At 35.1% G+C, this 12,529-nt stretch overlaps 1 protein-coding gene across 2 annotated transcripts in view; it reads left to right on the top strand.

The window, feature by feature from the left end:
- The window catches only part of AEBP2 (AE binding protein 2), a 66,595-nt gene that overhangs the window by 50,344 nt on the left and 3,722 nt on the right, over positions 1–12,529 (top strand). For both annotated transcript variants that reach the window (XM_065940651.1, XM_065940661.1), the window contains exons 4-7: positions 162–348; positions 2,855–2,979; positions 8,593–8,660; positions 10,589–10,702. In XM_065940651.1, coding sequence (XP_065796723.1) covers positions 162–348; positions 2,855–2,979; positions 8,593–8,660; positions 10,589–10,702 — 494 coding nt within the window. The remainder of the gene's footprint in view (positions 1–161; positions 349–2,854; positions 2,980–8,592; positions 8,661–10,588; positions 10,703–12,529) is intronic.

Here is a 12,529-nt window from a genome sequence, read left to right as displayed (position 1 = left end):
AACTGTAGCCCACCAGGTTTCTCTGTCCATGGATCATAGATCCTTTCTGGAATTAGTTCTGTAGTGTTACCGATTTACTTCTGAAAATACAGAGTATCCACTTGTTCCTATTTTACTTGCGTCACATACAGCACCCCTGACATCATTGTTTTTTTATTTAGTGTGTCGTCGGCGGCTGCAATGCCAGCTTTGCTTCTCAGGGAGGGCTAGCTCGCCATGTACCCACACACTTCAGTCAGCAGAACTCCTCAAAAGTCTCTAGCCAGCCAAAGGCCAAAGAAGAATCTCCTTCTAAAGCTGGAATGAACAAAAGGAGGAAATTAAAGAACAAAAGACGACGCTCGTTACGTAAGTATTTAATACACACTGAAAGACAGTGTATCGGGTGGTTTTGTTTTTATCTTAGGCGCTAATGCAAGTTCAGTTTCTGCCATTCTTCAACTCTGCTTATCTATTTTTGTTAATAGTGATGAACAGATAGGATCTTGGTCTGTTCCTATGAGAATTCAGAGTATGTTTTACCTCTAGTAGCTAAGGGAGCAGAAGTACATGTGGACTTACAGTACAGACTTTAGAGAAGTAGATTTTGAAGGCTATTGTAATTCTGAATTAAGACAATTTAAATTACGACAATGTTGGTGTTAATAACAATATTTTAGAAAATTTGAACATGTTAAAGATTTAAAAATCAGGTGAAAATAAAGTAACCTATCTAGTTCCAAAGTGGTGTGTGTGAATAAGGAAACTCAGTGTAGTCTGTGTCTCGGTGCTTAACAGTCTGCTGTGATGCATATGTGTAGTGTTTATGTGCTTAATTACAAGATTAGGAGATGTAGCCTCCATATTTAGGACAGGACATAATTAGATGTTTGTATACTTTTGAACCACAGGAAAATAGTCTTTATTTTTGTAGTCTTCAAACAAAAAGTTTTTGATTATATAACTTATTAAGAAAAATGGCATTCAGTCTTAACTTGGTGTACTTACAGTGTATGGAGATAACGCTGCTAGTGTACACTGACGAGAAGGAATACTGAAAAACAGAAATGGGGGAAGAAAGAAGTCGTATTATTTTCTTCCTCATGCTAGTGGGTCATGGCACACACCTGCTTTGGAGATTATTCTTCTAGTTTAGTATTCTTGATTCTTTAGTAGTGGGCACAAAATGGTTAAGGTCTGATGCATAGAATATGAAATTTGAGGGCTCTTTTTATTATTCCAAATTTAATTCAGGTGATAACCTCTGTGTTTGTTGAATCTTGAGAGAGGAGTGATAGATTTGAGTGATTTAGAGGGGTGAGTCATTGTTAATATGCTTTCTCTTGAGAAAGATAAGCTTATTTGGAGAGATGGAGAAAGTACACATTTTTTCCCCCAGTAGCAGCAGATGAAGTAGGAAGGGGATTTGTTTCTTAGCATTCGGTAAAATCATGACTTTTTTTCTTTCATAAATAAATCTGAGTTTTAAAATACTGATTTACCATTGTCATTGCATTGTTAATCTTTAGTTTATTACCAGCTGGTTTTCTGTTTATCTCCTTTTGAGCAAAAATCCAATGAGAAAAGAGCTATTCAGGTTGCTTTATTGAGTATACCAACTGGTACATGTGTGTAGGTGTACTGAGAACTCCATGAATAGTAGAGACAATTTCAGTCTACCCATGTGTTGAGTCAGAACAGTGGTAAATCAGCATATATGTAATTTAGAATATGATGTACCAGGAAATTAGGCTGTTTCTTTTATTGTCGGTAAAATTTAATTTTTAATTACAGATGACATTGAGATATTTTACATGTATTAGAAAGCTCCACAATTGTAAAATAATAAATGCACTTTCCTTACTTTGAACAGTGTTATTAGGAGTAGAAACAGCACAATTTATAGTTATTAATGGGATGAAAATAGAAGTTTAAAAAATGATCTTATCAAATCTTTAGTGTATAACTTTGTTGTGGTCATACTAAAAGATTGCTTACTCTAGGTTTGTCCATTTATTTTTTAAAAAATGATACAAGTGTATCAGTATAAATTGCATTATGGCTTAAGGCATTTTTCCTATGCATTTATTTTATTCATCATCTATAGCTATTGCATTTCCATTTCTCAAATTAGGAAACAGACTGAGAAAGATCAGGCAGTTTGTGCAAAGTCACATAGCTGATAACTGATGGGATTGGGCGTTTGAAAGAATTTTGGCGTACTCATTGGCATTTAAATGTATTTATAGCTTTCTTAGATTATCATTACAAGAGTCACTCGTAATCGAGAAAATGTCAACAATTCTAAAATTTTAAATTTTTAATATTACTACTTTGTCAAATCTGAAGCAAATTTTGATTGCATATTAATGTAAACTGTTCATGAAATGTATTTCATATGTTTGGCCGAGATGAATGAGATCTTGTTGTAGTGCACAGATGAAGACATTTGTCATATTGTTGGAAATGCAGGACTGGTGCTCAGGCGAGATCCTGGAATAAAATACAAAACTATATGAAAAAGAGAGTAGCTAAAGTGTACAATCATGAGGTCGAAGGTTAAAATCTCACACACCAAGGAGGAGAATTAAACCACACTCGCTGAGTTCTACTTCTTACACCCTTAACCTTGTAACTTGGTTCTGTGCTTTGAAAGCAAAGAAAGTCTTGACATTTAAATACTAGATAGATAAAACTGAACAGAATAAAACATTATTGAGGATTGTAAAAAAACAAATAAATAAATACTAGATAGATTGTTTCAGTCTTTTCTACCTAGTGCATATTTTTGTGAAAAATGGGTCACTAATTATGGCTGTTCTGAGACAGTTACATTTTTCTAAATATTTTTTACCGCTTTTGTGTTGCCTTTTAGCACGACCGCATGATTTCTTCGATGCACAGACACTGGATGCGATAAGGCATCGAGCCATATGCTTTAACCTCTCGGCTCACATAGAGAGCTTAGGGAAGGGGCACAGCGTTGTTTTCCACAGTACTGTAAGTATCTGGGGTTTGTTTATTTTTTTTTTCCCCAAATATTTCCCACAGTTCCATGTTTGAAGATCACATGAAGTTTTTTAGCCTTTAATTTGAGCTATTTAGGAAATTGGGGTGACATTTGGGCTACTAAGCATTTGAAGATCCGTTTCTGACTTTAAGTAAACTAGGTGTGTTTTCTTACCTCTGGTTTCCTTATATGTAAAGTTAGAACATGAGACTTCCTTTAATGTACATCCCTGTCTTTGTTTCTGCATGCTGTCTGTGTCCCCTAAAATGCACATCTAAAGTTTGTGTTAAACAGAAAATACAGTAATGGTCATCAAGTGAAAGCTTCATGAAAGAAGGAATTTTTATCTTTTTTTTTTTCTGTGGATGTTTCTGAAGCGTGTAGAATTATGTGTATATTTGTTGAATAACTGTGTTGGAAAAAAGCAAAGTATCAAATTAAAAAAAAACAACTAGTTTGTCTTTGGTTAACTAGAAGTTAATAGAGAGTTGTTTTCTTCTCATGCACCTTGCCATTTTATTATCCAGTCATCTTTACATTGCTGTAGTTTGGTGTAGGTGAGTTAGTAGAGATAAACCTTAGACCAGACTCAGTGATTTGAATCCATGGAAAGAGAAGTTTCTTTAATTTTGGCAATTGAAATAGAATTTAGGTTTTATATAGTCTAATCAAAGTGCATGAGAATTTAAATATAAAAGATCAGTATGGATATTTCTACTGTTTTGAATATTTAATTTTTCCCAACTCCTCTACTAATGAGGTTTTCTTGTACTTTCACTTTTTCTTCTATGACTATTTTCAGTTCACAGTCCCAGATTTTGATTCTCAAAGTTAAAGACAAGAAGGTAGAAGATTAGACACAAGGAAAGGGAATCGTTTCTGAGCTTGGAGTACATAATAGGTGTGAGTTGGGTTTAAGGAAAGGTTTGCCATACGTATGTGCTTTTAAAGAATGTTGGAAATACATTTATTAAATAAGAAAGGTTCAGAAGAAAAATTAGAGGCTTTGAAGACAAAGTTAAAATGGCTGTGCTGGGAATTTTGTTGGGATTCAGCAAGATTAGGAGCTTGCTCAGCAGTGATGGTTAAAGTCCTCCTTTGGAATTTGATCACATAGGTTTACGATTTGGTGGGTCTATAATTATTCTTTTTTTTTTTTAAGTTGAAATTAACATTTATTATCCAAGTTTGCATTTATGTATTAACACATAGGAGATAGAAAATATTAATCATTTTACAAGTTGAAATAAACTGAGGATTGGGACTTTGCTGACTATCTTGTGGGTTAAGACTTGGCCTTCCAGTGCAGGGGGGTGTGGGTTTGACCCCCGGTTGGGAAGCTAAGATCCCACATGCCTTAGGGCCAGAGAGCCAGAAGACATAAAATAGAAGCAACATTGTAATCAATTCAGTACAGACTTTAAAAAGGTTCACATCAAAAAAAAAAGGTAAAAAAAAAAAAAGGAGCCTGAGGATTGACTGATCATAAAAAATATTTCATGATGATTTGATAGAGTAGACTTTTAAGGGTTTTGCTGAATAAAAAGCATGTGAGATAGAAAATAAGTTACTTAAATTTATCCATGTGATCTTTTTCTTTTATTGAAATACAGTTGATTTACAATATTTTGTTAGTTTCAGGTATACAGCAAGGTGATTCAGTTATATATATGTAATTTTTCTGGTTATATTCCTTTATAGATTATGATAAGATATTGAATATAATTACCTGTGAAAGTGATAGTCGCTCAGTCATGTGCTGACTCTCTGGTGATCCCATGGGCTGTAGCCTGCCAGGCTCCTCTATCCATGGAATTCTCCAGGCAAGAATGCTGGAGTAGGGTGCCACTCCCTTTTCCAGGGGATCTTCTGACCAAGGATTGAACCCCAGTTTCCTGCATTGCAGGCAGATTATTTACCATACTATACAATAAATTCTAGTTTCTAATCTATTTTATGTATAGTAGCTTGTATCTGTTAATCCCATACTTCTAATTTGTTCCCCCTTTCCACCTTCTAAGTTTTTTTTTATAATTTTTTTTTTTTTAGCGGTTGGTAAGATGTGGTCCCAGACTCAAAAGGAGTGTGGCATTAGGGCTAGTGTGTTCATTTAGTTAAATATTAAGCAGCTACACGTGCCAGGTACTAATGATACAGAAGTGAACAAAGTGGATGAAAAACAAAAAACCATGCCTACAGTCTAATGGAGGATACATGATAAACAGGGTAAATTAATAAAATTAAAAACTTGAAAGTGAGGATATGAACCATTCAGTTATTGGGGGAGGGACATCATAGCCAGAGGCAAGTGTAGAATCCTGAAGTAGGAATATGCCAAGTATGTTTGAAACCAGTGTAAAGGCTAGTGTAGGTGGAGCAAATGATTGAGGCAGAGAGAGTAGACGTGTCAGAGAGGTAATGGGGAGAATCTGGTTGAACTGACACCTTGGCTTTTTATTCCGTGTGTGTTGGAAAGCCATTGGAGGAGTTTGAGAAGCCATGCTCTGATGTGAGTTTTTAAATAAAAGTTCTATTGAGATGTAGTAAATACAAACTCACCCGTTTTAAGTATACAAGGGAATTCCTTGTGGGCCCGTGGTTAGGACTTCATGCTTTCATTGCTGAGACCTGAGTTCAGTTCCTGGTCTGGGAACTAAGATCCTGCAAGCTCTGTGGCCAGGGGGAAAAAAAAGTATACAGTTCTCTGAATTTTGACAGTTTTACTTACCAGTGAAACCACCACCACCACCACCATAGTTAAAAAATACATTGGAACATTCCCATAACTGAAAACTTGCCTGGTGTAGCTTTGCGTGTTCATCTTTGTCTCTGCCCTCTGCCTTAGAGAACTCACCAGTCTCTTGCCTCTCATGTAGGTTTTAATGTGCTCACTTCAGTTCCTGTATTGAGAGCATATTGTAGGTCAGTGTTGGGGAGAGAAGGGGTCAGTCTTTTCAGTATCTCAAGTGAGAAAAGACCAGAATGGTTGTAGTGGAGATACTAAAAATTGTTAGGCTCTGGATGTCTTTTGAAAGTAGTATTGATGAGAATTACGGATGGATCAGGTATGGTAACAAGAGGGTAAGATGACTCCAATGTTTTTCACCTGGACAGCTAGCCAAAAGGATGGAGTTGCATTTTAATAGAGTCTGTGAGGTGAGCAGATTGAGAGAGTTGTTGTTTAGTTGCTAAATCATGTCCGACTCTTTGCAACCCTATCGACTGTAGCCTGCCAGGCTTCTCTGGCCATGGGTTTTTTCAGGCAAGAATACTCAAGTAGGTTGCCATTCCTTTCTCCAGGAGATCCACCTGACCCAGGGATCAAACCTGTGTCTTCTGCTTGGCTGCTGGATTCTTTACCACTGAGCCATGACGGAAGCCCAGGTTGAAGGAGAGGGGACTATCAAGGGCTGTAATTTCAACACATTCTGTGGAGCATCTAATGGTTTTGTCATGTAGGCAGATGGATATGAATCTGAGCTTAGGGGAGAGAAGCAGCTACAGATAAGAATGGAAGTTTCTCGTCTATTAGGGTGTTTAAATATACCAGACTGGATAAGATCACCTAGGACGTAAAGAGAAGAAATTGAAGGAATGAGGTTTGGGACCTGCAACATTTAATGATTTAAAAGGGTAATAAATCTGATGAAATAATGGTCTAGTATTTAACAGGGACCTCTCTCTACCTGTTAGAGAATAGAGGCGATGATGATAGGTAAGGTTCTCTTTTAAAAAGTGTAGCATCAGTTTTCACATGATTTCATTAGAGCAGATCCTTGAGATGAAATCCTTAAGCTGACCACAGGAGAAGTAAAAATGATAAATGGAGGAACTAAAAATGTGATTTTCTGGAAGAAAACTTTAAATTTACTCTGTTAACATAGTCTATGAAAATGAAAAGTTTTGCATTTGTAGAAAACATCTGTGAGGGTTTAAGAACATGATTGATAGCTGTTTGTTATCAATAAATTTTTAAAAACCTAGGAATAAGAGTGGTTTTGCACCCCAAGCGACATTGTGGTGGCAGAGGTACCTTGACTGAGGAGAAGTAACAAAGGTGTAATATAATCTGAAGAATGCTTTTCCTGGGGGAGTTGGAAGGAAGAAACATCCGTAATGGGTAATGGTCTTCCTTGGACACAATGGAAAGGAAAGGAGCTAGGTGAGGAAATCCTTAAAGGTTCCGTGACTGTGACTGAGGAAGGTGGATGAAGGCGGTTTGTATTAAACAGAGTCATTTCTGTTCGTAGTCAGTGCTCAGTACTAACTGTAAATAGGAGTTTTCTGGTATCAAGTTAGCTTTTATGGTTAACTTGACAGGCATACTGGTGGTGAAACGTTTTACATAAGGATACTTACGTGGTGTGCTATGCTGTTCAGTTTGCCTGACTTGTCTTCCTTAGTTGGAACATTTTCTTTGAGCCTTCTCCAGAAGAGGTCAGCAGAATCCCAGTTACCAGTCAGCTGATTTGCTATACTTGGTTGCATTGCATTATTTTTATATCTTACTTCTTTGTATGTAGAGATAGTCTGTTTTAGCGTCTTCAGATCTGTCTTTGGGCTTTTAAATTAATCCTGAGTCTAGATTTAGAGTACTTAACTGTAGGGTTTTAAATAATGAAGCTAGAAAGTGTTTTGTATTTGTGTGAAGTACTGCTTTTACTGCTATTATGTTTTGAGGATGACACGTAACATTACTTTGTGAGGCTATTTGAAACTTAAAAACTTGGTAAAAAATATTGACATGTAGATTATTAAAACACTAGCGTTCTAATTTCATTAATATGGAAGTTCTCAGAGTTATAAAATGCCATTTTGATTGATTTTTAAGAATCATTACTTTAGTTTTTAGCATCTGGTAATGAAAGACAAGCATTTTGTTTTTCCTACACTTACATAGGTCCTTATAGCTCTAGTTGATCCACACCTTAACCTAGATTCCTTAATCAAATCACACCTTAAAATCAAACCAAATTCCTTAAAATCAAACCTTAACACTGATTGGTTAATGTTTCATTTAAAATAACACGAATCAACCCACAAACAAAAAGCCTCCACACAAATGACAAATACCTTAATCATACAAAGGAGACTTGTCCCTTCCCAGTGTTCTTTTTTCCTTCACTATTCATTTGTTCTTCAAACACATTTCACGGCTCCCCCCTTCTCCCCCCCCCCCAAAAAAAAAAAACAAACCCATTCAGCCAATGTGGATTCTTGATTGGTATTCTGGCTCAGCTAAAGACTTAGCAGATAGTAAAATAAACAGCATTTTAAGAGATAATACGGTTTTTGTCTTTGGCTGTATAAAGCTACTTCACTTTTTCTCTTTTGTGAAAATAGATGGTCAAGGGTGGAATTGCTACAAACTAGGGCAGGATAAGATGTGGTGGTAACACCTGGTCCCATACACAAACACTTTTGTGAAAATAGATGGTCAAGGGTGGAATTGCTACAAACTAGGGCAGGATAAGATGTGGTGGTAACACCTGGGTCCCATACACAAACACTTCAGTTCTTGATTAGTACCGAAAGCTTTTTTAAAGCATATTAGAATGATGTTTTATAAATAGTTACTGTAATTTATTTTATATCATTGCTAGGTAATAGCTAAGAGAAAAGAGGATTCTGGAAAGATAAAACTTTTGCTTCATTGGATGCCTGAAGACATGTAAGTATTTGGAATACTGCATATATAACTAATAGACTGATTTCTTACTCTTATTAAAATCTTTTACTCAAATATTACTTAAGCTATTGGGTTCAAATATAGAAGACTTACAGGAATGAAATCACAGAACATTTTGAGGTTGTCAGCATGAAAAAAATAATCTGTAAAGGCTCTTAAGAGTACCTGGCTCAAGGTATAAGCTTTAAAATTAACTTTTAAAATAGTTTTTTTAATGTAAGTTGTCATAGCAATTTTTAATCATTTTTAGGATCTGATTATTTTTAGAACTTTTAATAACCTTCAAGTAGGATAGGGCGTAAGCAACCTTAGTTAAGCCTTTGAGTCAATTATTTTAACAATTTCTAAACATTTTTCAGGACACTATTAATGATATTTTATTGAAAAAAGCAATTGGTGAGTGTTCTAGGAGTGTTATATTTTTCTTTGAGTTTTAGTACCCTTTTATTAGAGTGGTTCTGACCCATGTGCTCCTTAATTTGGATAGTTCATGTTCAATATTCCTTTTATTCTTAAAAATTTTTTTAGTTGTTGCAGAAGGTAAATGAAGGTATATCATAGAAAAGCACCAATAATAGAATAAATTGAAATGAATGGAATCTCATTAAAAATTAATAAGATATAGTCCATACTTATTCTTGTTATTATATATTTTTCTACAGTACCATTCCCCAAACTCCAGTCCAAAGAGATGTTAATGAACATAATATGAATTAAGACCTTTAAAACTAGATTTGGGATGCAGTGAGGAGTGGGGGGAGGTTTAAGAGGAAGGGGACACATGTACATGCTGATTCACGTTGTCGTATGGCCAAAACCCCCACAACATTGTAAAGCAGTTATCCTCCAAATAAAAATAAATTTAAAAAGTAGATTTGGGAGTTTACAGTGCACATTAGCATATTGAAGTAAATTTAACTTTTTTAACTATTTAACTTTTTAAAAATCCTGTGATTATCAAATGTCTGTGAGTGTAGGACATACTTTCCACTTCCTTTTACCCCCTCCCTTCCAGGTTTAAAAAAAAATGCTACTCTAAAGTATTTTGAAACGTCCATGTAAAATTTATTTAATGAACTTTTTACTGAATATTTAAAGTTACCCATTTTTCTCCACTGTTAAAAAAATGTTAAACTTTATTTTTATTTACAAGCTATGGAAAATGTTATGGAGATAGGCATTGCCTTCCTGAAAGCTTATGTCAGCTTCTAGCCTCATCTATGACATTAGAGAGCTTATTTCTGACTAATTTCAACACTGGCTATTGGAGTTCTTACATTTTGCATTTCTTTGATTATGAGCAACTGCATCTTTGGTGAATTAATGGTTTACGTCCTTTGTCTCCTCTATTCTTTTTCCCCTAATGAGAGTTCACTTTTTTCATACTGATTTGTAAGAGCTCTTTTTATAGTAAGGTTATAACAGTTCCTTAAAAAAAAATTATATTCAGATGTCTGTATTCTTAATATTTTAGAAATCGATCAGTCCAAATATCAAAATGCTTTTATTCTGAAATTCATTTTTTTCAAAGTGGAAATTAACCTGGTGGAGTTTTTACTTCTTATTTCTTTATAAGAAACTAGATTTCAGCTTTTTATCACATCATGCTCTAATTTCACTTAGCAAGCTAAGAGGCAGGCAGTGTGTTAATATGTGTTTCCAAGTTGTGGGATGACTTTGCATTCAAAAATCATTTACAGATTTATGTCTAAAATTTCACCATACCATTTTCTGACTGGGTCTCTACATCCTATTACTTAGATTACTGAGTTTCCTTGGTGTCTGATAAGCTTGTTAACCTAGGTGACCCAGCCAGACAAGTCAGAAAAAGCTGGGTAATGTGAAGGTATGTGAAGGATAAGTTTAAACTTAATGTTACTTTATATATGACTTGTTTTTTTAATTCACAGTCTGCCTGATGTGTGGGTGAATGAAAGTGAACGACATCAATTAAAAACTAAAGTAGTTCATTTATCAAAGCTACCCAAAGATACTGCCTTGCTTTTGGACCCAAACATATACAGGTAATTTAATTCTTGCTTTGATGTTTCCCTTTGAATTATAATCGTAAATCTTTTTAAATTTTTGATATAAGGTTGGGACTTATTTTAAGTACTGAGTTTCAGTATCAAGCATATCTTGCTTTCTGGGACTTTATATATGGAAATTACATCACAGTGATACATAAATTGTAGACTCTAGAAGGGCAATATTTTGGTCAAGTTTATATTCCTGGTTAATTCCAGATTTATCTTGAATAACTTTGACTGTGATATAGTGCCTTTTTTTAAAGTATGTAATTATTTTTTAATAACATCAGACAGGTAGACCTGGACATATATCATGTGTTCACTAAATACCATTAATGGTTGAAGTTCTTAAGCTTAGACTCTTCCTAGACTTTTCAAAAGAGCAGTTCAAATATTACTGTGCTTGTTTTTAAGAGGTAGCTTGGAGTGTTCACATTTCCAAGTTTTTTGATCTTACCTTTGTTTTTGTGTGTCGTGCATATGGAATGTGTTTAGTGGGGGAAGAAGAGACCACCATTTCTGGCTATTTGCTGAGTCACTGTGCTAGGTGCTTTAAGTAACACTTCCTCCTCACAGCAGGCCTGTGAAGTAGGTGTTCCTATGTCTTGTTTTACAGATTAGAAATCTGAGGCAAGAGGTACATAGCTTGCCCAAAATGACACAACTAGGATGTGACTGAGCTTCATTCTGCCTCTGTGCAAATGACATATACTATGGTGATTAAAAAAGTGGTTGAAAATGCTTAAAAGACACTCTTAATGAGTGAACTTTTTGTATTTTAAAAAGGAATTCTAGTTTAATATATACTTTATATAGTAGTAGTTTGGATAAGAATAAGGTGACATAATGGTTGATAATCCCAAATGTGAATTTCAGCTGTCCTAAAGGTACTATGTCTTGTGCCAAAATTTGAAACAAAGATTTTGATTTGAAGGTTTTGTTCATTCTACGACTCAACTTTTTGGAATGTGAGACATCTTTTGAGAGTGAGATTCTCGCATAATGGGCCTTGCTGCAAGGAGACATTGAGATGCTTCCAGATTTTTAAAGCATCTTTTGGTGAAGGTGCTAAGTGTGATGAAAACTTGTGTTTTTTTGGTGGAATGAGCTAGGTTATCAAGAAACTAGCTAGCAGAGAGAACAGTGAAATAACCTTAAATGATTTACCTTTCTCTTTTTAAAGAAAAATAATTAGATATTATTTACTTACTGGCACCTAATTTAGGGCTTATTTCTGCTTATTCTTTGAAGGGAGAGATTAAAACTAGCATCCTAAAATAGTTATATTTTGGGAAAACCAAGAATGATCCTAAACATGCCTTAAGCAGTGAATTGATAAAGGGGCATGAATTTTAAATAAAAGGTTGAGACTAACTTGTGTTTCAGCCCTGCATTCTACTTCCCACTCTCTGTGAGAGTGTTCCTTTTTCACAGAATGAGCTTATTTTTGCTGTTCTTACGCTATATAGGAAGCAGTTTAGATATTTTGGTGAAAGTGACAAAAAAATTGTGCATAGGACTTGCATCGCCTGTTCTCAGGGTATAATTCTGCAGTTGTTTCTAATTTCTGGGGTATTGAAGATATACATTCTTAAGATGTATTTGGTACTTCTGTGGAGTTAATTTTCTTTAGTTGTAAACCATCTTCCACCCATGTTAACATTTAGTCTTGAGTCTATAAACTTTCATGCTTCTACGATTCTGGAAATTAGAATCAAATCTACCCTAAAGTGGTGCGGACTTCTAGAACCCCCTACATGCTGTAGCAGCTTAGCGGTGCTTGGACTTGGAGTGGGAAAGCATGTGCAATTAAGAGGGGAA

The sequence above is a fragment of the Muntiacus reevesi genome, chromosome 1, assembly GCF_963930625.1.
Source record: "Muntiacus reevesi chromosome 1, mMunRee1.1, whole genome shotgun sequence".
Classification (NCBI taxonomy): Eukaryota; Metazoa; Chordata; class Mammalia; order Artiodactyla; family Cervidae; genus Muntiacus; species Muntiacus reevesi.
This window is presented reverse-complemented; position numbering and strand designations above follow the sequence as displayed.